The sequence below is a fragment of the Microcaecilia unicolor genome, chromosome 2, assembly GCF_901765095.1.
Source record: "Microcaecilia unicolor chromosome 2, aMicUni1.1, whole genome shotgun sequence".
NCBI classification, from domain to species: domain Eukaryota; kingdom Metazoa; phylum Chordata; class Amphibia; order Gymnophiona; family Siphonopidae; genus Microcaecilia; species Microcaecilia unicolor.
Window position 1 is genome coordinate 460,899,571 of NC_044032.1, and position 27,511 is coordinate 460,927,081.

Genomic DNA, 27,511 nt, shown 5'->3' on the forward strand with positions numbered 1-27,511 from the left:
TTATTAAATTTAGATATTAGCTATGTATCATATGTCAAAGAATAAAGTGGTTGCTCAAAGCATATACTAACCACAATCGCTCAACTGCAAAACACTATGCACAACTTTGTGCAAAAACACACTCTGAACCTTACTGTACCATAAATATTACACTGGGCAGAACCTAATACACCAATATACCATCCATACGGAAAATGCAGACCATCAACAATATTGAAATAAGGGATCATAATATCACAATTCTCATGTAGAGCCACAAAACATCCTAATTCATGTTTAATGTGGGATAAAATGTCATAAATAAGTAAATAAACTTTTAATGTTGAACACCTAATTCTCAAAGTGGACATATTCCAAACACTATAATGAAAATAAAATGATCTTTTCTACCTTTGTTGTCTGGTGACTTTGTTTTTCTGATTGTGCTGGCCCAGTATCCGATTCTGCTGCTATCCTCTTAACTCCGTTTCCAGGGCTTCCTTTCCATTTATTTGTTTACTTTCCGCCTTTCTTCTTCATTTCTTGTCCTACATCTGTAAGTAAAAGCTGGGTCCTCCGCAAACTTGACTGTCCAGTGGATCCAGCTTTTGCCTATTTTCTTCATCCATGTGCAGTTTTTCTACTCTCTTCCTTTTCTGTTATCTCATCTCCTTCCTCACTCCTCCCTCCCCCTCCATGTCCAGCAACCCTCCTCTCCCCCTCCCCTCCCCTCCATCCACCCATGTCCAGCAACTCTCCTCTCCCCTGCCCTCTCCCCTTCTTCCACCATGTCCAGCAAACCTCCTCTCCCCTTCCCTCCATCCAGCAACCCTCCTCTCCCCTGCCCTCTCCTCACCCCTTCTTCCACCATGTCCAGCAACCCTCCTCTCCCCTTCCCTCCATCCAGCAACCCTCCTCTCCCCCGTCTTCCACCATATTCAGCAACCCTCCTCTCCCCTTCTTCCACCATGTCCAGCAACCCTCCTCTCCCCTTCCCTCCATCCAGCAACCCTCCTCTCCCCTTCTTCCACCATGTTCAGCAACCCTCCTCTCCCCTTCCCTCCCATCCAGCAACCCTCCTCTCCCCTTCTTCCACCATGTCCAGCAACCCTCCTCTCCCCTTCCCTCCATCCAGCAACCCTCCTCTCCCCTTCTTCCACCATGTCCAGCAACCCTCCTCTCCCCTTCCCTCCATCCAGCAACCCTCCTCTCCCCTTCTTCCACCATGTGCAGCAACCCTCCTCTCCCGTCTGCCCTGTTTCCTTCCTGCCGTACCTTTAAATATTATAGTTTTGCTGGAGTCGCGGGCAGCCGGCATTGAAGACATCGGCAGGCTTACGCTGGTTCCAGCAGCCTTCCCTTCCCTCGTTGCAAGTCGGATGATGGCTCCACCCTCGTAGATACAGGAAATACGTCAGAAGAGGGCGGAGCCATCATCCGACTTGCAACGAGGGAAGGGAAGGCTGCTGGAACCGGCGTAAGCCTGCCGATGTCTTCAATGCCGGCTGCCCGCGACTCCAGCAAAACTGTAATATTTAAAGGTACGGCGGCGGCGGGGGGCGGGGCAGTGGCGAGCCCAAGCCTCTTATACGGGGCGCCTATGCATACAAGAATGTAAGACCTTTGAAGTCAGAATGATTGAATAATTTAACACCCAACAGAAAGGACTTAACAAGGATTACTACTACTATTTACTACTATTTAGCATTTCTATAGCGCTACAAGGCATACGCAGCGCTGCACAAACATAGAAGAAAGACAGTCCCTGCTCAAAGAGCTTACAATCTAATAGACAAAAAATAAAGTAAGCAAATCAAATCAATTAATGTGAACGGGAAGGAAGAGAGGAGGGTAGGTGGAGGCGAGTGGTTACAAGTGGTTACGAGTCAAAAGCAATGTTAAAGAGGTGGGCTTTCAGTCTAGATTTAAAGGTGGCCAAGGATGGGGCAAGACGTAGGGGCTCAGGAAGTTTATTCCAGGCGTAGGGTGCAGCGAGACAGAAGGCGCGAAGTCTGGAGTTGGCAGTAGTGGAGAAGGAACAGATAAGAAGGATTTATCCATGGAGCGGAGTGCACGGGAAGGGGTGTAGGGAAGGACGAGTGTGGAGAGATACTGGGGAGCAGCAAGAGTGAATACATTTATAGGTTAGTAGAAGAAGTTTGAACAGGATGCGAAAACGGATAGGGAGCCAGTGAAGGGTCTTGAGGAGAGGGGGTAGTATGAGTAAGCGACCCTGGCGGAAGATGAGACGGGCAGCAGAGTTTTGAACCGACTGGAGAGGGGAGAGGTGACTAAGTGGGAGGCCAGCAAGAAGCAGATTGCAGTAGTCTAAACGAGAGGTGACAAGGGTGTGGATGAGGGTTTTTGGTAGAGTGCTTGGAAAGAAAGGGGCGGATTTTTACGGATGTTGTAAAGAAAGAAACGACAGGTCTTGGCGGTCCTGCTGGATATGAGCAGAGAAGGAGAGAGAAGAGTCAAAGATGACCCCAAGGTTTCGAGCTGAGGAGACAGGGAGAATGAGAGAGCCATCAACAGAAATAGAAAACGGGGGGAGCGGGGAGGTGGGTTTGGGGTTCCTTGCCCATTATAAACCATAAAGCTGTATGTCTCTGTTGATCACCCTCCCCTCACCTATCCACACCCATCCTGTTAGAATATCAATGACATGCTTTGATGTACCCATGCATACCTCCTACCCACCCCCATCCTCCCACCCTGTCAGACTGTCATAGTAATGCTTGAATGCTTTCACTTATATACACTGTCAGCTAGCACATTTGCTTATTTCCGATCTGAAGAAGAAGGGCGACCTTCGAAAGCTAATCAAGAAATGTATTAAGTTATGTCCAATAAAAAAGGTATCATCTTATTTTCTTTTCCATGTTTTATTTGTTTGATTTCTATAGATAGCCTAATTTAGAAAGGCACATATGCACCTATGTGTCTTTATAAAACACTCGTACAGATCATGCAGAAATCACAGGTAAAATGAAGCTACATATGTTTACACCCGCTTAAGGGGTCCTTAAGCTGTGGTAAAAGGGGGCCTGCACGTCAACACATGTTTTTAATGCATGTTGAGGCCCTCTTTTACCACAGCGGGTACAAGGCTGTCTCTTTTTTTTAGTGTTTTAACCCAATGTGAAATTTGAGTTGACACAAAATGTAATAATAAACAAATTCTCAATAGGCATCATATACCACCAGGATCCATTAAGTAAAGGAGTGAAGTGTTCTCCCTAGAATCTAAGTCTTTCATCTTTCAACTTCTTCAACAAAAGTCAACAACTGAGCACTGGAGGTTAAGAAACAAACAGGAGCAGACTTATCTGAACTTCCAACTCTGTCACTCTTTCACTGTGAGTTCCAAACGTCCTACAGAAATTTCTGTTTCAAAAATCTTCCCCAGGGACACCAGTGCTAATTTTCAACAGATCCTCCATCTTGAATTTTGTTTCAATTCAAATTTCACATTGGGTTAAAACACTAAAGTTAAAAAAATTGGGGGTTCTATATGGAGATTGTTTTATGATGTATAGAGCAGCCTGACTCACAGAAGTTATGCTCGGCTGCAAGTGCAGCCTATATTGAACTCTCTATTGAACCTTCTAATAAATAAAGAAATATTACTTGATTCCTCTTTAGGCATCTTTTATACTGCTTTCTTTAACATTTTTGTGATTGACTTTTTATATGGTGCATTTGAGTTGTCTCTCCCCTGGGATTCTTGTTAGTGGACATTGTTAGAAGCATAATATTGACAACGGTCAAAAAGATATTTAATAAAATCAGCATCATGGGCTAGGTGTGCTGGAAAGCACCAGCCATTGCCAGAGCGAGATGGTGTCACAGTTTCCATGTCCACCCACACCAGGGAATGGTCTGAGATCTCTCCAGGGACCACGTCTACCAATTTAATCAGAGAAAATAGGGAGTGATATACCAAAATGTAATCTAAATAGGGGTAGGTCCCATGGGCCCTGGAGAGATGTGTGAATTCTCTATCAGTAGGGTGGAGGAACCTCCAGAGTTCCACTAGGTTCAATGCTGTGGCAAAGTTATGTAGAGCCCTGGCCCACCGGTCTTCCCGATTCCCAATCCGTTGACTCCCAGAGTGATCAAGACCAGGGTCCATCACCACATTTAGATCTCCAACCACCACCAATTCATGCAACAAGTCAGAGTAAAAACACGCATCAAATGGGGTTGGTCCATACACTGTTAATAAACAAAGCTCCTGCCCCTATACCCATACTCTCAAGAGCATGTAATGGCATTGTATGTCCTTAAACAATAGTGCAGCCTTATAGGGAAGTGGCTTATGGAAAAGGACTGCCACCCCCCATGATGGCTTGAGGAGGAACAGAAAACATCTCCCACCCATTGCCACTGCAATTTCTGATGTTCACTATCTGTGAATCTAGTCTCTTGAAGGTAAGCAATGTCCACATGGTGGCGCTTAAGAGAATTCAGAATCTTAGAGAGTTTAATAGGGGAGGTAAAACCTCCCTTGTTCCAGGAGGCTATCTGACAATCAGACTGCATCAGAGCTGGGGTAAACCTAGATAACTCCAACAATGGTATTGTGCTAATCTATCCCTAGGGTGCCTAGCCTTCATCCCAGGGATCCCCAGATCTTCAATGCCCCTATGAAGACTCCTGCACGCAGCCCAAATAACTTCCCAAAAGCATTCCAAAATTGTATTATAGAACCCGGGATAGTAGCTAAACCTTTCCCCATCCTACCCATTTGTCAAATCACCCCACTCCTTCCCCTCCTCTCACCCAACCTCCCTCATTCCTCCCCCTCTCTGCCCCCTAACAGCTCCCTGTAACCCCCCCCCCCCCAAAAAAAAAACCCCCAAACAGAACCCACCACACCATAGTGTAGCGGAATAGTGAATCACCCTGAAACATGGGGCCCCCAACACCTCTCCCCAGCAATACATACCAATTAGATCCCACTACTAATAAACTATACTAGGTAGGTGTCCTTTAAACCAGAAAATTGTAACAAGCAGCAAGTAAATAAGAACACAGCAGGCATTCAAAAGTCAAGTAGGCGCTCCTTTTGCACCTTGAGATTTGTTGAGACAATCTTGGGCAGCTTGGGATGTATCAAAGGATTGCCAGCAGCTATCTAAGCAGATTTTAAGAATATCTGGGTACAAAAGCATACATCTAATCTGTTTCTCGTGCAAAGTAGAACATAATGAGAAAATTTTCTTCTGCATTCTAGTAGCGCCACGGATAAATCCTGAAACATTTTTATGAGTTCCCCCTCATATTGCAAAGAATCTCTTTTTAGACAAAAACCTTGAAGTATTTCCATTTTGTGCACATAATTATGAAGCTTAATGATAACCACGCGTTGCATATGGTGACCTGCCTGTTGCAATCCAATTTGGTGGACCTACTCTAAACATAAGGGTCCCGCACAATCAGACAGTGTGATCTCCACTTTAAGCCAGGTTTCCAATAATGTGGGTAACAGGCGCTCAGATAAACTCTCTAGGAGATCTACAATATGTAAATTTCCACACTGCAAGCGATTTTCCAGCTCCTCAATCTTGTCCGCCTACTCACGTACCTGGCTCTCCAGCCTGTTAATCGCCTTCTCGGTCCTGGCCCCTATGTCCTCAACTGTGGAGATACGCCGTTCAAGGTCTCCTGTTTGTTGTGATGTCTCTGCTAGAAGGGATTCAACATTAGTAAGTTGATCCGCAAGCGTGCCAAGGCAAGGCTTCAGGGCTCTCCCAACCACCTCTGTGATTTGTTGCAGCTGCTGGTCATAGAACGAAGGCACCGCGGGGGCTTCTGCCGCCATTTTATCTCTTCCATATCGCAGTTTCTCCTTCTCCACTTTATTATTTTTCCCCGACATTGAGATCTCCGGTTAGGTAAGAAATCTGCCCATGTTCTGGGATATTAAATATCATATTTTGAGTCTCCAAAACTCACTTATACTAGATGAGGGCCTGAAGGCGCGGGACCCCCGGAGAGAGAGTAAGACGTCCTCTCTGCCTATGGCATCACGTGATCTCCTGATTTGAAGTCATTAAATTCTTCAGGAGCGCTGTATGTATAGACCTGATACTCCAGTATGCTCATGGCAGAGACTGTGTGGTTGATAGTGACCTGACAGTGAGCCTTCTTTTATACAGGCCTTATTGTTTGGAATCAGCTCCCCTTGGAAATTAAATTGAAAAAGACCCTGCTTTCTTTGCAAATCATGGTTGCTTACAGCAGCTTATGGTTAACTTGTTTGGATATTTTAAATATGTTTTTATTATGCTTTATGTTTGTTGTAGATTGTAAACTGCTTTGGAGCTTATCTGGGAGGATCAGTCTATAAAACGAACAAATGAGCACATAAATAAATAAGGGTCTCCTATACCAAGCCATTCTAGTGATTCCAGGCACGGCAAATGAGAGGAAGCCCATTCAATTCCTATGGGCGTCCTCTCATTTGCCGAATAAGAATCGCTAGCACGGCTTAGTAAAAGAAGCCATAAATAAATGGAATGCAAGTAATACTCATGAACATTCACTGATGATAGCCCCTGAGAACCAGAATGACACCCTGTGCTGATTCAATAGCTTCTTTGAGAAACACTGACCCTTTCATCAACAATCATGGTTTCTTTGAAGAATGCCAGCTAGAAGTCTGATCCCAGAAAAGATCTTACCTGACATGATGAGCTTTTGAAGGATGATCTACACTGTTGCCTGTTGGGTTATTTTTTTGTTTTGTAGGATAGCCTATGCAATATGAAAAACTGAGTGTCAGAGCAGCAGATAAAACAGCAGTTACACATCTGTAGCCAGGCAGAGGATAAATTTCAGACATTTCCACATAAAGCAGTGCTTTACCCACAGATACAGCCTGTTATAAAACTGCTCACCCAATAACTCCCAGATTCTGCATAGCGTGACTTACGTTGCGCATGCAAATCAAGGCATATTCTGGATTTGAATGCCCAACTTAGTTAACAAGCCAATCAAAAGCAGTAATTGCCAATTAAGAAAGCAATTATTGACACTAATGAGCATGAATTAGAATTTATATGCAAAACTGTCTAAAGCGTATTCTGTAACATGATGCGTGTAAATTCTAAGTCGCGTAGTTGAAAATGGGGTGTGGTCATGGACGTGGAATGGGCAGGTCGTGGGCGTTTCTAAAATCTATGCGCGTTGTTATACAAAACACCAAATCAGTGCCTAATTTATGTGTCAGCATTTACATCAAGTTTTACTTGGCATTACTGCTTGCAACTAAATTCAGTCAAATGGACAGGCGCTCGGTGTATTCTATAAACCGCGAGGAACGTTAGGCGTATTCTATAAAGCACACCTAAATTTAGGCATACCTTATAGAATACACCTAGTAATATTTTTTTCAGCGCTGATTTTTTAGGCGTGATATATAGAATCTACTCCTAAGTGGGTAAACCTAAGTGCTTGCAGTCTGTATGTGAGTAAGGTTAGCTGTTGTTTGAAGAAGTTTTCCTGAGGGTGGAGTTAGGGTGGGGTTTGTATTTATGCACTAAAGGGGACAATTCTATGCCGGGGCACCTAGAATTAACAGGGTGTCGGTAGGAGCCTATCTTGTAAAGGAACAGAGGGGCCTACCTAAGCATGTAGATTTCTTGGGGTAATTTTCAAAGCTGAATTATGTGCATAGTTTTACTATCGCAAATCTGGGCAAGTCACTTAACCCTCCATTGCCCCATGTAAGCCGCATTGAGCCTGCCATGAGTGGGATAGCGCGGGGTACAAATGTAACAAAAAAAAAAAATTTGCCCAGAGAAACATATACACTTCCTTTAAAACCTGCCTTCAGTTATAAAAATACTACAATATTCATTAACCAGAAGCTTTGCACAATCTTGTCACAACACTTTTCTTTGTAAATAAATTAGCAGTTTTGAAAGGTTGATGCCAGTGGCGTAGCCACAGGTGGGTCTGGGTGGGCTGGGGCCCACCCACTTAGGGCTCAGGCCCACCCAACAGTAGCACATGTTTAACAGTAGCTGATGGGGATTCCAAGCTCTATCAGCTAAAGACTTCCCCCTGATGGTAATGAAAATGGTGTGCTCTACGTTACTGGCACCTGTGAATGCTCAGTTTTCAGCGCATGCCTGCTGCAGACTGCCAAGGTGGAGAGAAACATTTTCCCACCAGCTTAGATATTTTTTGGGGGGGGGGGGGAGAACACTTTGTGCCCACCCACTTCTTGCCTAGGCCCACCCAAAATCTGCTATCTGGCTACGCCCCTGGTTGATGTTTTTGGTTTAAAGCATTTTGGAAATCCTTGACCCTCACAACAGAAACAGTTTGGGATAACAGTTTCATTCTTTCAGTGCAGGGACCAGGGGAATTAAAGGAGATTTTTGAGAATTGAAGAAATCCCTCCCCATGGTAGGGGGGCAGTCAAAGAAGTAGTCATCTGCAGCTGGATGAGAAGAATGATACAGAGAGGTATCATAGAAGGGAATGAGGGTACAGGAATAGAAACAGTAAGAATGTTGTGAAGAGAAAATGAGGGAGAACAGAAAGAACATATGAATCCCTCCCTCCACCCTACCCTCCCTGTCACAGTGAGGTAAAGTGCATACTTTGCTATTTTAAATTTGCTCCATTAACAGAATTTTGCAAGCAAAAAAATAAATGAACTGTTAGAAAATTAGAAAGAAACAAAACTTTAAAATATTTTAATAATGTTTTAGTTTTATTGTAGCATGTCAATATTCAGTCACTGCAGTTATTATTTCTTTATTTTCACAACTTATATACCACCTATACCTAAGCGGTTTACATAAAGTTAGACCTTGGTTATATTAAATAAGGATATACAGTGCTGCTATCTGGCTACCCAGATTTACTGAATATCTGGGTAGAGTGGCCACCACGATATTTCAAACCACTATTTAGATAAATATCCAGATAATGTTAGGACAGCAATTTTTCTGATCTAACTCTTTTCCTGGACATGTAGCTTTCTATACCTGCCACCAAATACACATGCATTTGTCAGCATCCTTCTACTTATTTTACAAAAGGTTCCATGTGGAAGCAGATTTTGGAAACAATGTACAAATTGAAATTGAGATGTTCTGGTTGGGCTGTCTCAAATTCCACTAGTATTTCAGAACAGGATCTGCCAACAAAGAGTCTGTTCTAAAATACAATGAGGAATGAACGTATATGCATTGGTTATATATTCATTTTATAATAATCTCTCTATATAAAACGCACCTCCAATGTTCTAATGAAGCCTCTCTTAGACAACATTCTAAAAGTGAAGGGGGTGAGATCGCATTGTGTCTGCCCCGCCCACGCGTCAAACGTGATGACGTCGAGGGCGGAGCAATGACACTCAACCAATCGCATCGCTCGGCAGCGAAGCGTCAGGGAAGGAGGAGGCGCTCTCGACGTCTAGCCTTCCCTTCGCTGTGTTCCGCCTTCTTCTGACGTCAAGGATGACGTCAAAAGAAGGCGGAACACAGCGAAGGGAAATCTAGACGTCGGGAGCACCGCCTCCTTCCCTGACGCTTCGCTGCCGGAACCGCCACGGAGGTAAATTTAAAAACAAGAAAAAAAAAAACACGCATGTTGGGGGGAGAGAAGAGGGTGGCCAGTAAAGTAGAACAATGGGAGCGGGAGGGCAGGGGAGAAACGACAGCATGGATGCGAAGGGGGGGGGGGGGGAGAAGAGGGCGGGCCAGGCTGGGACATGGGAGAGAGAGGAGCATGGATGCGAGGGGGGGTCATGGAAGGGAGAGAGGGGACTTGCTGGAAAAGGATGAATGGAGGCGGCAGGGGACAGAGGAGCATAGATGGCCATGGATTGGGAGGGCAGGGCTCAGGGAGAGAGGGCAATTGCTGGAAAGGGATGAATGGAGGGGGCAGGGGACAGAGGAGCATGGATAGGCATGGATTGGGAGGGCAGGACTCAGGGAGAGAGGGGAATTGCTGGATAGGGATGAATGGAGGGGACAGATGGGCATGGATGGATATGGATTGCAGGGCAGGCCTCAGGGAGAGAGGGGAATTGCTGGATAGGGATGAATGGAGGGGCCAGGTGACAAAGGAGCATGGATGGGCATGGATTGGAAGGGCAGGACTCAGGGAGAGGGGAATTGCTGGATAGGGATGAATGGAGGGGACAGATGGCCATGGATGCATATGGATTGCAGGGCAGGCCTCAGGGAGAGAGGGGAATTGCTGGATAGGGATGAATGGAGGGGCCAGGTGACAGAGGAGCATGGATTGGACTCACACTTTCACTCTGACTCTCAAACACTCACTCTCACATACACTCTCCCAAACATACACACTCCGAGGAAAACCTTGCTAGCGCCCATTTCATTTGTGTCAGAAACGGGCCTTTTTTACTAGTAATCATTATAATCATGAACACCTAAAATATCAATGGGATCAACATGGCAATGTAAACTTGTATGTGTCAGAACATACATATGAATGTTGGTATTTCAGAACACACACGTGTTTGTGCAAGAACATACAGGTGTATGTCAGCCATTTTGAAAACATACATGTCTATGTTTTCCAAGCTGTCAAGTCACCAAAATCCTGTGTCAGTATCAGCTTTTTGGGAGAAGGAAGGGGAAATCTCTTTGGAGGATTAAGGGGGAGACCAATTCTAATCTCTCCAGTGGAGTGTGCACAAAACGAGCAGCTTTCTCTAACTTATATGTCCCCAAGAGCAGGTATACATATCAACACTGATGTTGGTACACAGACATATGCATTCCTCTTCTGAAATACGGAACACATCTGTATCTTTTTGTTCCACCCTTGTTGCCCCAAAACACACCCATATTACTTCCCCATGCCATATGCACGTATTGTGGTGTGGATTAGGAATTGGTTATTACACAGAAAACAGAGAGTAGGGTTAAATGGTCATTTCTCTCAGTGGAGGAGTGTGAACAGCGGAGTACCGCAGGGATCAGTACTGGGACCGGTGCTATTTAACATATTTATTACTGATATAAATGATATGGAAATTGGAACGACGAGTGAGGTGATTAAATTTGCAGATGATACAAAGCTATTCAAGGTTGTTAAAACACGTGCATACTGTGAAATATTGCAGGAAGACCTTAGGAAATTGGAAGACTGGGCATCCAAATGGCAGATGAAATTTAATGTGGATAAATGCAAGGTGATAAACATTGGGAAGATTAATCCAAATCGTAGTTACCTGATGCTAGGGTCTACCTTAGAAATCAGTACTCAAGAAAAAGATCTAGGTGTCATTGTAGATAATACACTGAAATCTTCTGCTCAGTGTGCGACAGCAGCCAAAAAAGCAAACAGGATGCTAGGAATTATTAGGAAAGGGATGCTGTATAATACCAAAAATACTATAATGCCTCTGTATCGCTCCATGGTGAGACCACACCTTGAGTACTGCATTCAGTTCTGATCGCTGTATCTCATAAAAGATATAGTGGAATTACAAAAGATTTAAAGAAGAGTGACCAAAATGATAAAGGGGATAGAACTCCTCTTGTATGAGGAAAGGCAAAAGTGGTTAGGCCTCTTCAGCTTGGAAAAGAGGCGGATGAGGGGAGATATGATTGAGGTCAAACAAGTAGAAGTAAATCAATTTTTGACTCATTCCAAAAGACAAAGACTAGGGAACATTCAAGGAAGTTACATGGAAATACTTTTAAAACAAATAGGAGGAAATATTTTTTCATTTAACAGATAGTTAAATTCTGGAACTCTTTGCCGGAGAATGTGGTAACAGCAGTTAGCGTATCTGGGTTTAAAAAAGGTTTGAACAAATTCCTGGTGGAAAGTCCTTAGCCTGTATTTGAGACAGACATTGGCTTTGTCAAAGTACCTCATGAAAGACTCCAGAGGAAATTGGAGAGTCATGGGATAGGAGGTAGTGTTCTATTGTGGATTAAAAACTGGTTAAAAGATAGAAAACAGAGAGTAGGGTTAAATGGTCAGTATTCTCAATAGAGAAAGGTAGTGGGACCGCTGCTTTTTAACATATTTATAAATTACCTAGAGATGGGAGTAACTAGTGAGATAATTAAATTTGCTGATGACACAAAGTTATTCAAAGTCATTGAATCGCGGGAGGATTGTGAAAAATTACAAGCGGACCTTACGAGACTGGGAGACTGGGCGTCTAAATGGCAGATGACGTTTAATGTGAGCAAGTGCAAAGTGATGCATGTGGAAAAGAGGAACCCAAATTATAGCTATGTCATGCAAGGTTCCACGTTAGGAGTCACAGACCAAGAAAGGGATCTAGGTGTCATCGTTGATGATACGTTGAAACCTTCTGCTCAGTGTGCTGCTGCAACTAAGAAAGCAAATAGAATGTTAGGTATTATTAGGAAAGGAATGGAAAACAAAATTGAGGATGTTATAATGCCTTTGTATTGCTCCATGGTGCGACCGCACCTCGAATATTGTGTTCAATTCTGGTCGCCGCATCTCAAAAAACATATAGTGGAATTAGAAAAGGTGCAGAGAAGGTCGACAAAAATGATAAAGGGGATGGGACGACTTCCCTATGAGGAAAGGCTAAAGCGACTAGGGCTCTTCAGCTTGGAGAAAAGGCGGCTGAGGGAAGATATGATAGAGGTCTATAAAATAATGAGTGGAGTTGAACGGGTAGATGTGAAGCATCTGTTCACGCTTTCCAAAAATACTAGGACTAGGGGGCATGCGATGAAGCTACAATGTAGTAAATTTAAAACGAATCGGAGAAAATGTTTCTTCACTGAACGTGTAATTAAACTCTGGAATTCGTTGCCAGAGAATCTGGTAAAGGCGGTTAGCTTAGCGGAGTTTAAAAAAGGTTTGGACGGCTTCCTAAATGAAAAGTCCATAGACCGTTATTAAATGGACTTGGGGAAAATCCATTATTTCTGGGATAAGCAGTATAAAATGTTTTGTACATTTTTGGGATCTTGCCAGGTATATGTGACCTGGATTGGCCACTGTTGGAAACAGGATGCTGGGCTCGATGGACCTTTGGTCTTTCCCAGTATGGCAATACTTATGTACTTTAAACCTTCAGTTTCATTAAATTGCTACATTTAGCTGATGAAATTCCAGAGCTAGCTAGCACTAATTTTCAACACTTGAGGCGTAACGTGGCAAGCCAAAACTAGGAACTGCAAGAAACAGGCCTACCTTTGACCAGTTAAGTAATCCTGATTTCTCTCCCACCATCCCTCCCACCAAGTTCCTAATATTTGAAAGTGTTCTCTCTGGCTGGATCCCACACCCACTAACACCCTTACACAAGTCCCCATAGATAAAATGTACCTGCTAGCAAATTCCTCTCTTAATAAGCCCAACTCCCAAGTCCCAATATAAAAAGAAATATTCCTAGATCCTAGCCTCTCCCTCTTCACCCCCAGCAATGAAACCCATTCCACAGTTGCTGAAGCAGAAGACTATGAGATTAGCTCCTTTCCCTCCAAAGCAGCATTTCCAGGTCTGTTTCTTTATTCATGTATTCAATATCAGATGCTGAAAAGAGATTAGTTCATTTCTTGACAGTGCAGTCAAGAAATTATTTATGTATTTACTCTTTCATTACATTCCCCTATGAATAAACAACATGAAAGAGAACACAATAGAAGGAAAATTCCCAGGCAGCCTTAGACTGTACAAGAACAAAGAACCTGAGCCGTGCTAAGCAAGGAATGACCAATGCTTAGATGGGTAAGAAACTCAGGCACTAGCAAAGCATGTGTTGAGGCAGGTAAATTGGTGAGGTAAAAGATTAAACTCCGAAGTCTACTTAACAGTTATGGAGATTCTACTTTATGTCTCAGTATCGTACATGGTAAATTCTGAGGCAGCCCAGACTGTACACCTGATGGTCCGGGACAGAAAGGTAGGCTTTAAAATTGATTGAGATGCAGAGGACAAATAGACAGAATTTAGCCAGTGCCTTCCACTCCACAGCATAAAGATATATGTAAATAGCTTCACAGGTAGAGTGAATTGCCTTGACTAGTTTCTTGTCCACATCACCTACAAAAGGTAAAGACTACAGCTGTCCAATCTGTGTGGTGAAGGAGCAATTCAGGGGCAACCTTTTGGGATACTGTGGAGCCATGAAGACAGGACTTATATATAGAGACATTTTTACTAAGCTGTGTTAGGAGCTAATGCAGCAAAAAAGGCCTAACATGGGATGAGCTAAAGCATTCTGATTTAGTTTGCCATGTACAGGCACTAATTGTGCACTAAATATTTTTTTTTTGAGGGGACGTATCAGGGGCGGAGAGTGGGTGTTCCTGCACTAACCAGTTAGTACATTTATATTACCATGTGATAACTGGTTATCACACGCTTACCATGTGAGCCCTGACTGCCTACAGAATAGATGGTAATAAGTGCTCACTCAGTAATTGTTGAAAATGGCTGTGCACTAATGGCAACCTAAAACACAGAAGAAACATCCTCCACATCTATAGCACATCAAACACACAACAGTGGAGAACAAAAAACATATCTCACAACTGGTATCCAAAACAACTTTATTTAATTCTTCACAAAGACCCTATCAAGCTCATTTTCGAAAGAAAAGGACGCCCATCTTTTGACACAAATCGGATCGGAAGATGGGCATCCTTCTCACAGGGTCGCCCAAATCAGTACAATTGAAAGCCGATTTTGGGCGTCCCCAACTGCTTTCCATCGCAGGGATGACCAAAGTTCACGGGGGCATGTCGAAGGTGTAGCGAAGGCGGGACTTGGGCATGCCTAACACATGGACATCCACAACCCATAATGGAAAAAAAAGGGCATCCCTGATGAGCACTTGAACGCCTTTACCTGGTCCTGTTTCTCCTACGACTAAGGCACAAAAAGGTGCCCGAACTGACCAGATGACCACCAGAGAGAATCGGGGATCACCTCCCCTTACTCCCCCAGTGGTCACTAACCCCCTCCCATCCTCAAAAAAATCTTTAAAAATATTTTGTGCCAGCCTCTATGTCAGCCTCAGATGTCATACTCAGGTCCATCACAGCAATATGCAGGTCCCTGGAGCAGTTTTAGTGGGTGTAGTGCACTTCATGCAGGCGGACCCAGGCCCATCCCCTCCTACCTGTTACACTTGTGGTGGTAAATGTGAGCCCTCCAAAACCCACCAGAAACCCACATCTAGGTGCCCCCTTCACCCGTAAGGGCTATGGTAGTGGTATACAGTTGTGGGTAGTGGGTTTTGGGGGGCTCAACACACAAGGTAAGGGAGCTATGTACCTGGAAGCAATTTATGAAGTCCACTGCAGTGCCCCCTAGGGTGCCCGGTTGGTGTCCTGGCATGTCAGGGGGACCAGTGCACTATGAATGCTGGCTCCTCCCACAACCAAGGGGCTTGCATTTGGTCATTTCTGAGATGGCCGTCCTTGGTTTCCATTATCGCCGAAAATCAGAAACAACCAAGTCTAGGGACGACCATCTCTAAGGATGACCTAAATTTCAGGATTTGGGCGTCCCCGACCGTATTATCAAAACGAAAGATGGACGTCCATCTTGTTTCGATAATACGGGTTCCCCCCCCCCCCCCTCCATCGGGACCTTTTGCGAGCACATCCTCAGCAAAACTTGGGCATCCCTTTCGATTATGCCCCTCCACATCTTCATAAAGACCCGACACGACTCATGTTTTGGCCAAAAATGGCCTGCCGTAGGGGTCAAATCCAAAAAGACAGGAGGAGCCTCCACGGAAAATCAAAACAAAACAGCAAAAGTAGAGGTTGACAAATGTACAAACCAATAGGGAGATAATATCAAAGAGCAGTTTATTCAGAATATTCACATCAAGGACCCGACATGGTCCGTGTTTCAGCGCCAAAGTGCCTGCCTCATGGGTCTACATGAATAAATATAATAAATATAAACATACATTAAAAACATAAATATAAATTACAAAACAACATTATGAAAGATTATACACTATTAAAAAGTAAAATTAAATCATATGTTAGAGACATAATGGCAACATTAGCAAATGGCCATTAATGAAAAGATTTGAAAAAAGGCATTTTTATGGCTGCAGTAAAAAGGGCCTTATCGTTTGGGAAGAACCTTCCTAAGGGCATGCTAAGGCCATTTCTTATTGCAGCTTAGTAAAAGGACCCTTTAATAGCTAAATGGAAAAAAAAAAGAAAGAAAATAAATTGCATTTAGTTTGTCAGCTAGATGAACAATTGTATAGAGAAGGTTTATGTGATGCCCTGTTATATTAAGCTCTTATATGACTGTGTGTAATTGAGGCTTTTCTGACAAAATAATAAAGAATTTCTGTTAAAAGTTTTTAAAAAAGGAAGAAAATGCTGAGGGATAAGTTGAACTCGTACAGTCCAGAGTGTGTTACGTTTGTCACAGGGCTCATTACTACATAGTCTATCTAGGTGGGCAATGACTTGAAAATTTTGGCAGGTTAGCAGCTTTTCAGTGGCAGCGCCCACCTTGTGTAATAAGCGGCAACTGGGTTTAAAGGCAGAAGAGAACTTGGCATGGTTTGGTTTTATTTAATTAATTAATTTATTGTTATTAACTACCCCCATGAAAAACTCACTCTACATCAGTGGTTCCCAAACTTGGTCCTGGAGGCACCCCTGCCAATCAGGTTTTCAGGATATCCACAATGAATCTTCATGAGAGAGACTGACATGCAGTGGAGGCAGTGTATGCAAATCTCTTTTATGAATATTCATTATGGATATCCTGAAAACCTGACTGGCTGGGGTGCCTCCAGGACCAGGTTTGGGAACTACTGCCCTAGAGGGTATAGAAGAGGTAGGACACAGCTTAAGGCTTTCTTGTTCCCTCACAGTAAGAGAATGAGTGTGGAGGATGGATAGAAGCCCAGGTTCAGTTATGAATATTTTAGGTCTGTATTAGGTTTTATCTTATTAAATGGTTTTGATGGCTGGATACCAGGAAAATGGTATATAGGTATATATGGGGAGGTGGGTTTAAGAGAGAGCTGTGGTGGTGTGAGAGTGCTGGCTAGGGGGGACTGAGAAAAAGCTATTGTGTTGTGCGTTGTGCATGGGAGAGGGGACTGAGAGAGAACTCTGGTGGGGTGTGTACCCGAGAGGAGAGGAATTGAGAGAGAGAAAGAGAGAGAGAGAGAGAGAGCTGTTGTTTCACAAAGAGACCATTGGAGTGGGAGGATGCTTAAGAAACATAGAAACATTGGGGGAGAAGGAAACCTATGGATGTCTGTGTGTTTGCGGGGGAAAGGGATTTTAGAAAGTATGTGTGTGTTGAGGGGGATATGAGAAAGAGAGCTATGGATATGTATGTGTTTGAAGAGAGGGGGGTTGAGAAAAAGAGGGAGGCAGAGAGAACTGGATAGTCTTGCTGGGAATGGAGAGAAAGAAAGCTAGGGGATGTCCACCATGGAAAATACTGTAGATTGATCCAGCCAGGAGTCAGGGGAGGGAGATCAAGCTTAGGAAGGGGATTCAAACTAGCTGGAGAGTGAGGCTACAGGGAGGCAGAAGTTGAGCCTGAGCAGAGAGAAAGCTTGGGAGTGTCAGGTCTGGGGCATGGACAGCCAAGCTTTCATGATGGGTGATTACACTAAAGGACAAATGAAAAGAGAGTGGTAATGGCCCAGTAAGGGAAAAGGATTGTGAAATCCAATATGGTTATGAAAGCTTTATTAGAAGGGCACAAGGATGATGAAAAGAACGGCTGTAGTTGTTTTTTGTTTGTTTTGTTTTTTGCAAAGCATGCCTGCATCAGGGGTTTATGTAGATGCCAAAATCTATATACAAAATCAATATGGCTAAGCTATTCCTCAGCACCTTGCAATCACTGAAAATACAAAAACATTACAGATACAAGAATACAGAATTCTGCAAATTAAAAAAAACTGTGTGCAGAATTTTCAAATGTTTTTGTGAAGATTTTACTTTTTATTTTTTGCACAGAATTTTCCCCAAGAGTATGGGTGTCCTGATATATTCATGATCTGCTAATGTAGCATCTGTTATTGAGACAGACATGGAGGAAGCCACTGCTTGACCCGGGATTGGTAGCATGGATTGTTGCTACTAATTGGGGGGGGGGGCCTTTTACTAAGCAGCATAGGTGCCTACATGCGCCCAATGTGCACCAATTTGAAGTTACTGCTCAGCTACCACGTGGTAATTTCAGTTTTTGCATGTGTCCGCCATGCACGTCCGAAAAATACTTTTTATTTTCTGACATTTGATGTGTGTAGGTTATTACCACCCGGTTATCAAATGAGACCTTACCGCTAAGTCAATGGCTGGCAGTAAGGTCTCAGACCCAAAATAGACATGCACCAATTTTTATTTTGCGGCACGTCCATTTTCGGCAAAAATTTAAAGTCCTTTTTTACAGGCGCACTGAAAAATGGATCTGCGCGCCCAAAACCCATGCCTACACTACTGCAGGCCATTTTTCAGCGCACCTTAGTAAAAGGACCCCTGGGTTTCTGCTAGGTACTTGTGACCTGGATTGGCCACTGTTGGAAGCAGGATACTGGGTTAGATGGACCATTGTTCTGACCCAGTATAGCTATTCTTATGTTCTTACATTTTTATGGATAATGAAATCTGGAAAAGGTATCAAAGACCTAAGTGAGTCTGGTCTGGTTTTACTGAGCTCTTCCTATCCTTCAATTATTCAGTTTCATCAGATTACGAGTAAATTAAATTGTACATAGTGCAACTGTCCACATATGCATAATTTATAACAATGACCACATGTTATAATTATGCTATAAGTGATCCAACTTGCACAGTGACATACTGGAAGGATGATGTGCACCTTATTTGCGGTTTCCTCTATAAAGCCAAGTAAAATAAATAGAAAAATAAAGACTTTACAGATTCTGCTACTGTGATTTCTAATTTCAAATCAAATCAGACAGATATGGGTTAAGTACTGCTGAACAGAGTTAAAATAGATATAAGCGATCTAGACATTAAAACCTGCATTAAGCAAATGTTTCTTTATTGAATTTTAGAAAACTTAGTTTTGGACAGAAAATCAGGTTACAGTAATGAGAATAATCAATGTTCTCTGTCTCCTGCAGCTACTATACAGATATATGCAGGATATTCAATTTAAAGCATGTAGGTCAAGGGAATGGAAAAAGCAATCTAGAATAATTCTCAAAGAAAAGACACTGCAAAATCCATGTCATGGCAAGAGGAAATTGGCATACATGTATTTGTAGATAGATGGTGAGTCTCAAAAACTTCATTATTTCTTCATGATGTCAAGCACAGTGAGCATGCTCAGACTACAGCAGATTGGGTGGAACTAGGGCGGAGCCATAAAATACACACGTATTCCCCATTTCAGAAGGCGAATACACATCTATGACCTCTGAGATCAACACTGGGATTTGTACAAGTTTTGTAAAAGTGCTTCTTTTGAGCAGTGCTGTACAAGAGGGATTAGGAGAGGTCATCCCCGTTAATCCCCAGTGTTCATAAGAACGTAAGAATAGTCATACTGGGTCAGATCAATAGTTCATGTAGCCCAGTATCCTGCTTCCAGCAGTGGCCAATTCAGGTCACAAGTACCTGGCAGAAACCCAAGTAGTAGCACCATTCATGCTACCAATCCCAGCACAAGCAGAGGCTTCCCCCATATCCATCTCAATAGCAGACTATGGACATTTTCTCCAGGAATTTGTCCAAACCCTTTTTTAAAACCCAGATACTCTAAACATCCTAGAATACTTTGGGATTGGTGGAAGTGTAATTAGTTGGATCAAGGGCTTCCTAACCACTAGAACATATCAAGTGAAATCAAATTCGAACATATCATCACCATGGAAAACAGACTGTGGTATACCCCAAGGATCACCGCTATCACCAATCCTTTTCAACCTAATGATGACCCCACTAGCCTTATTTTATCATCCTCACCTTAATATTCCCTTATCTTGTTTGTCCTGTTTGTCTGTCCTAATTAGATTGTAAGCTCTGTCGAGCAGGGACTGTCTCTTCATGTTCAAGTGTACAGCGCTACGTACATCTAGTAGCGCTATACAAATGATAAGTAGTAGTAGTAGTAGCCAAATCCTTATCCAACCAAGGCCTTAACCCTTACATATTTGCAGATGATGTCATGATATACATCTCTTACAAACATGGCCCAACGTAAATCACCAACGAAATCAACCTCAGCCTGCAAACCATGAACTCATGGGCGGATGCATTTCAACTAAAACTCAACACAGAAAAAATACAGTCTCATCCTCGCATCCCAATGCAACAGGAACAAACCCAGCAATATAAACACTCCAGATTACACCCTCCCTGTTTCAGACAGCCTAAAAATTCTCTGAGTTACAATCGACCGAAACCTCATGCTAGAAAACCACACGAAAACTACAACAAAGAAAATGTTCCACTCAATGTGGAAACCTTTCTTCCCGAGGGAAATATTCCGCAACTTGGTACAATCAATGGTACTAAGTCACCTAGACTACTGTAATGGAATCTATGCGGGATGCAAAGAACAAATCATAAAGAATCTCCAAACTGCTCAAAACATCACAGCCAGACTTATATTTGGAAATAAGAGATTCGAAAGCGACAAACCCCTGCGTGAAAAACTGCACTGGCTCCCAATCAAAGAATGTATTGCGTTCAAAATCTGCACTCTGGTTCATAAAATCATCTACGGCGAGGCCCCGGGATACATGACAGACCTCATAGACTTACCAACCAGAAACACAACAAGATCAACACACACATACTTAAATCTCCACCGCCCAAGCTGCAAAGGACTTAAATATAAATCAACCTATGCATCCAGCTTCTCCTATATAAGCACACAACTATGGAACGCATTACCAAACGCTGTGAAAACACCAAACTTCTGGAAATCACTAAAAACTAACTTGTTCAAAAAGGCATACCCTAATGATCCATCTTAAATGCCTGGACCCTGCAACACAATGAAACTAATACTCGAACTGGACACAATCTAACTCTTCCTCCTTGATTCCCTAATGTGCCTATCACACATGAACCTTACCACAATATCACTCTGTATTTGTCATACCGGAATTGGCAATCGCCATCACGGTACTATGTAAGCCACATTGAGCCTGCAAATAGGTGGGAAAATGTGGGATACAAATGCAACAAACAAATAAATAAATAAACTGCCATTACCACATCCTCCGTTAACGAGTTCTACAGCTTAGCTATTCTTTGAATGAAAAAATTCCTCCTATTTGTTTTAAAAATATTTCCATGTAATTTCATTGAGTGTCCCCTTTGTTCTTTTTGAATGAATGAAAAATCGATTCACCTCCGCCCATTCCACCATTCAGGATTTTGTAGATCTCAATCATATCCTCTCTCAGCTGTCTCTTTTCCAACTTGAAGAGCCCTAACCTCTTTAGCCTTTCCTCATACGGGAGCAGTTCCATTCCCTTTATCATTTTGGTCGCTCTTCTTTGAACCTTTTCTAATTCTGCTATATCTTTTTTTAGATACGGCGACCAGAATTGAACATAATACTCAAGGTGATGTCAAACCATGGAGCAATACAGAGGCATTATAATATTTTTGGTCTTTTTTGCATCCCTCTCCTAATAATTCCTAGCATCCTATTTGCTTTTCTGGCCGCCACTGCACACTGAGCAGAAGATTTCAGTGTATTGTGTACAATGACACCTAGGTCTTTTTCTTGACTCCTAAAGTGAACCCTAGCATCAGATAATTATGATTCAGATTATTCTTCCGAATGTGCATCACTTTGCATTTGTCTACATTAAACTTCATCTGCCATTTGGATGCCCGGTCTTCCAGTTTCCAAATGTCTTCCTGCAATTTTTCACAATCCACATACGTTTTGACAGCTTTGTATAGTTTCATGTCATCTGCAAATGTAATCACCTCACTCATCATTCTGATTTCCAGATCATATATAAATATGTTAAATAGCGCCAGTCCTCTCCCAAAAAAAATAAGTAGTGGTGAATTATTGTGGCCTCTTTACTTAATTTGCAGAATTTAGATGTGTAGCTTTCTAAATAGCACGCATACACATCTAGGTTCTGAAAGACCACTTACATATGTAAGTGCCGACACTTAGCCATATATGCTGTCGTGTTACCTCTGTTGATATTTAGACATTGATAAATATATTATGATTGCTACCTCTACATGTAGCCAGTACATACACATGCATTCCTGTATGTATGTTAGAAAAACTGTAGGTTGACAGATCTTTTCTAAAATACTACCGGAATTTGACACGTCCCATCCTGGACATCCCAATTCTGATTTCTACATTTTATCTGAAAATTTGCTTTTATGTAACTTGAAGGTATGATGCCAAAAACATGTCCCCACTTTAATTACCACAAAGCCTCATATTAGTCTCTTTTAAAACACTTCCATGCCACCATTTGATAGGAATTACTAAAAAAAGTCAACCATAACCATAACCAAGCAGTTATTGCAAAACCTCACAAATGCCCATCAAGAGCAAAATCAAATGTGTTGTACAGACAAACTTGAAGAAGAAAAAAGTAATCTGCTTTTAGGTAGATGACTAACTGGTTGCAAGTACTTGGTGGATCCTTTGTCATCTTCATGTCCACTGATAGCCTGCTATCAGTGGGAAAAGGTGGGATACAAATGTGATAGATAAATAAATAAATAAAGACAGAGGTTTTGTCCAAGGTCCTGACTACTGGATATAATAGATTATTTTAAAGTTGAAAAAGTTTGGACAAGCTGCTCTTCCTCTTTTTGAAAGTAGGATCTTAGTTGTTTATTGCTTTTTCACTCTAGGCCTCCATTGTGTAGCAAGTCAAAGTGTAAAATGCAGAAACTGAATGCAGTTGCATTTTATGAGTGTAATGATGTCAGTGAAGGTATAAGGTCATTGATAAGTTGCAGCTGATTTCAAATTAAAACATGCAGTGATGTATGTAAGTGTGGTAAATGTCCATTTGATCTCACAAAAGTGGATATCTTGGTCCATGCTGCGATCTCACGTTCCTACAACTTTATGGTAAATAAACTTCAAGAAGCATCCCACTGGTTATAGAAGCTAGAGAAGCTAGTTTGCAAATTCTACTGCCGCTACCTGTGACCATGGACAAGTCACTTCATCTTCTGTTACTTCAGGTACAAATTTAGAGCCTCACTTACTAAAGTGTTAATGAGTTAAGGCACAGCAATTTCAGTTAACCATATACCCCAGGATTCTATATAGCGTGCCTAGAGATCTGTGCCAAAATTGGCACGGGTTCTATAACAATGTGTGTAACTTAACAAGCAGTAATTGGCACTGATTAGAAGTTATATGTACAAGTCGCTAAGTGTATTCTATAATGATGTGCACCAAACTTCTAATGTGTGCAGGCAGAAAGGTGTGTGGTTATAGGTGGGAAAGGGGTGTTTTGTGGGTATTCTGAAATTTACACGCCTAGTTATAGTAAGATAAAGTTCATGTGGCATGGCCACATTGGGGAAACATACATCGGAAGAGTTGAGTTTTGTCCATTACGTGCTTTAGTTTAGTTGTGTTGCAGGGATCAGGCTTTTACGTTGGATCGGTGGGGTATGCCTTTTTGAACAGGTTAGTTTTTAGTGATTTCCGGAAGTTTAGGTGGTCATACGTCGTTTTCAAGGCTTTTGTTAGCACGTTCCATAATTGTGTGCTTATGTAGGAAAAGCTGGATGCGTAAGTTGATTTGTATTTAAGTCCTTTGCAGCTTGGGTACGAAGCATATTTTATAATCGGCACCTAAATCTAGGCGCCAATTAATGAATACGCTTAGTTGGCACTGATTTCAGCGCCAATTTTTTAGGTGTCATATATAGAATCTCCTCCATAATTCATAAATAGATCCCACTGAGAATAATGGTGCTTGTGTTATTTAACGTGCTGAATTGATTTAACATACGTTAATGGATGTCAACACAAGTTAGGAAATAAAACCCTTAGAATGCAAGATCACTGTAGTCAGTAACTGAATGTAACTCACCTTGAGCTAGTGATGATACAGAATGCTGCAGCATGACTAATAGAAGGTTGTCAGTGAAATCATTGCAGTACACCATCTCTGCAAAACCGTCACTAGGTACTAGCCCAATAGAGGGCTAAATTTAAAACTTTGTCTCTGATCTTCAAGGCTCTTAAAGGAAATGGGTTAAAATACTTGAAGAACAAGATATTCCCAAACCTTTAATGGAAGAGGCAACTAACTAGTTAGTCACAAACACACAAGGGCTAACACTGGTTGCACATATTGGAGCAGGATTTGCTTATCACATGTACTCTAGCTGAGATCAGTTGCATGCACCCTTTCTGATTACAAATGCAAATTTTCCTCGTTAGTCACTCTCATCATCTATCTAAACTCCCATTACTCTATCTTATCTGTCTACATATTTCACCTCTACTTGTCTATTTAGATATTTTATTTTATTTTTTGTTACATTTGTACCCCGCGCTTTCCCACTCATGGCAGGCTCAATGCGGCTTACATATTGTATACAGGTACTTATTTGTACCTGGGGCAATGAAGGGTTAAGTGACTTGCCCAGAGTCACAAGGAGCTGCCTGTGCCTGAAGTGGGAATTGAATCAGTTCCTTAGTTCCCCAGGACCAAAGTCCACCACCCTAACCACTAGGCCACTCCTCCACTCCACTCCACTCCATAATACATATTGGGCCCTTTTTACTAAGGTGCGCTACCATTTTTAGCGTGTGCACAAAATTAGCACGCGCTGTGAAGGTACCCTTAGAAATATTGTGGGCCCCTACACAGTTAGCGCACGCTAATGGTTAGCGTGCGTAACGCGCCTCTATTGTGGCTTAGTAAACGGGACCCATTGTGTTGACATTAAGTAGCATATAATGTTACAGGGCCAGATTCCGTATTTGGCACAAAAAGTTAGGTCCAAAAAAACAGCAGAGGTGGTCCAGGAAAGAGGAAAATACCCAAGGGTTCATAATTCTGGTTATTTCCTTCTTTCCTAGGCCACCTCTGCTGTTTTCTTTGGACCTTTTGGTGATTTTATGGAGGTTTTTTTCTTTTTTCTTTTACTGAAAGTTAGGTACTAGGAAAATCTGCGTGAAGCCCGAATTCTCTTTTTCTGGCTGCTTCCTAGTTAATTTATACACAGAAGTTTGTTACAGAGCTAGTTTTTATCTGTTGGAAACTTTCCTGAAAAAAGGCCACTAACCCTCGGGATCTGCATGCAGCAGTGTATGCAGTGGTATAGTCCCCACTCATTTCTGTGTATTCAGCAGCCAAGATTAAAGCTCAGAATCACTTCAAAACACATTTATCTATTTTTTTATACAGTGCAGTTTGTAGCCATCTTTCCAGGTAGTACCCAGGAGACACATTTATTCTTTACCTGCATCTGTGTAATTGTTCTCTTCCACAGGGTGACTCAGCTCCTAGATTGTAAAGCAATAAAAACAAATTAAATACTGAAACAAAATTTACAGCATGTACATCTCACATTCCTGTGGCTATGTTTAAAAAATTTAAAGTGTTATAAAGGATGCCTAACAGCAAAGGTACTTATTACTTTTAAGCCAGCATTAATCCAGTCAACTGTCCAAAACACAAGTGCATTGTGTTTAAATATGTGTTTGCTACATAGCTAAAAACATACACCTACACTTACTGAACGATAGTTTAAAGTGTGCATAATAATGACATGTAAATAGCATAGATTAACATAGATGGACATTAGATTATACCCATGAGGTTGAGATTTAAATGGTCTGTTGAGATAACTTTGGCACTCAGCCTGACAAATAACTTCATCATTAAAATTTACCCACTGCTGATCGCTAAATTTTTTGTGGGTAAGTCACAACATGCTCAAATTTAGCTGGAAAAAAAAAGGCAGCATCAAACACATTCTGGTAGCATCAGTGGTGTGCTGGAGCCGGCTCGCACCGGCTCGCAAGAGCCGGTTGTTAACTTTGCTCGGCTCTTGCAAGCCGGTTGTTGAAACGCGCGAGCCGGCTCTTCTCCTCCCTCCCTCCCAATCCGATCCGGTCCCGTCCGTCCCTCCCAATCTGATCCCTGGCTCCCTCCCTCTCGATCCAATTTGGTCCCTCCCGATCCTTCACGTCACCGACCCGACCTAAGTCTTCGCATTCTTCGGGGCAGGCAGTCTTGCCTGCCCGCTGCCAGAACTGACCCTCTCCTGCTGGCGCTGCCGGTTTGCACTTTAAAAATGGCCGCCGAGACTTCCAGAGGCGGCCTCGCGAGACTTCTGCTGAAGTCTCGTCGGCCATTTTGAAGTGCGAACCGGCCGGCAGGCCAGTGAGGGAGAGACAGTTCTGGCAGCGGGCAGGCAAGACTGCCTCCCCGAAGAATGCGAAGAGTCAGGTCGGGTTGGTGATGTGAGGGATCGGGAGGGAGCGGATCGGGAGGGAGGGAGCAGGGGAGGAGAATTCGCCAACAACTCGGGAAGGGGTGGCAGGGGAGACAAGGGAGTCGCTGGACATGGGTGGATGGAGGGCAGGGGAAAGGGGGGTCACTGGGTAAGGGTGTATGCAGGGCAGGGGAGAGGAGGGTCACTTCTGGACATGGGTGCATGCAGGGCAGGGGAGAGGAGGCAGGAGGGTCACTGCTGGACATGGGTGGATGGAGGGCAGGGGAAGGAGGGTCACCGGGTATGGGTTCATGCAGGGGAGAGGAGGGTCACTGCTGGACATGGGTGGATGGAGGGCAGGGGAAAGGGGGGTCACTGGGTATGGGTGCATGCAGGGCAGGGGAGAGGAGGGTCACTTCTGGACATGGGTGCATGCAGGGCAGGAGAGAGGAGGGTCACTGCTGGACATGGGTGCATGCAGGGCAGGAGAGAGGAGGCAGGAGGGTCACTGCTGGACATGGGTGGATGGAGGGCAGGGGAAGGAGGGTCACCGGGTATGGGTTCATGCAGGGGAGAGGAGGGTCACTGCTGGACATGGGTGGATGGAGGGCAGGGGAAGGAGGGTCACCGGGTATGGGTTCATGCAGGGGAGAGGAGGGTCACTGCTGGACATGGGTGGATGGAGGGAGGGGAAAGTAGGGTCACTGGGTATGGGTGCATGCAGGGCAGGGGAGAGGAGGGTCACTTCTGGACATGGGTGCATGCAGGGCAGGGGAGAGGAGGCAGGAGGGTCACTGCTGGACATGGGTGGATGGAGGGCAGGGGAGAGGAGGGTCACTGGACATGGGTGGATGGAGAGGGGGGAGAGAGAAGAAATGCTGGACATGGATGGAGGGGAGGGAAGAGTGAGGAAGGAGATGAGCGAAAAGAAAGAGAGGAGAAAAACTGCACATGGATGAAGAAAATAGGCAGACGCTGAGGACCAGAAATGAAGAAGAAAGGAGGAAAGGAAAGAAATAAATGGAAAGGAAGCCCTGGAAACGGAGTTAAGAGGACAGATAGCAGCAGAATCAGATACTGGGCCAGCATGATCAGAAAAACAGTCACCAGACAACAAAGGTAGAAAAAAATCATTTTAT

General features: G+C 43.2%; 1 protein-coding gene across 1 annotated transcript in view; it reads right to left on the reverse strand.

The window, feature by feature from the left end:
- Positions 1–27,511, reverse strand: part of SPEF1 (sperm flagellar 1) — an 85,842-nt gene that overhangs the window by 14,305 nt on the left and 44,026 nt on the right. Inside the window, exons 4-5 of the mRNA XM_030192552.1 lie at positions 25,395–25,437; positions 6,669–6,741 (exon numbers count right to left, since the gene is read on the reverse strand). Of these exons, the coding sequence (XP_030048412.1) occupies positions 6,669–6,741; positions 25,395–25,437 (116 nt within the window). The remainder of the gene's footprint in view (positions 1–6,668; positions 6,742–25,394; positions 25,438–27,511) is intronic.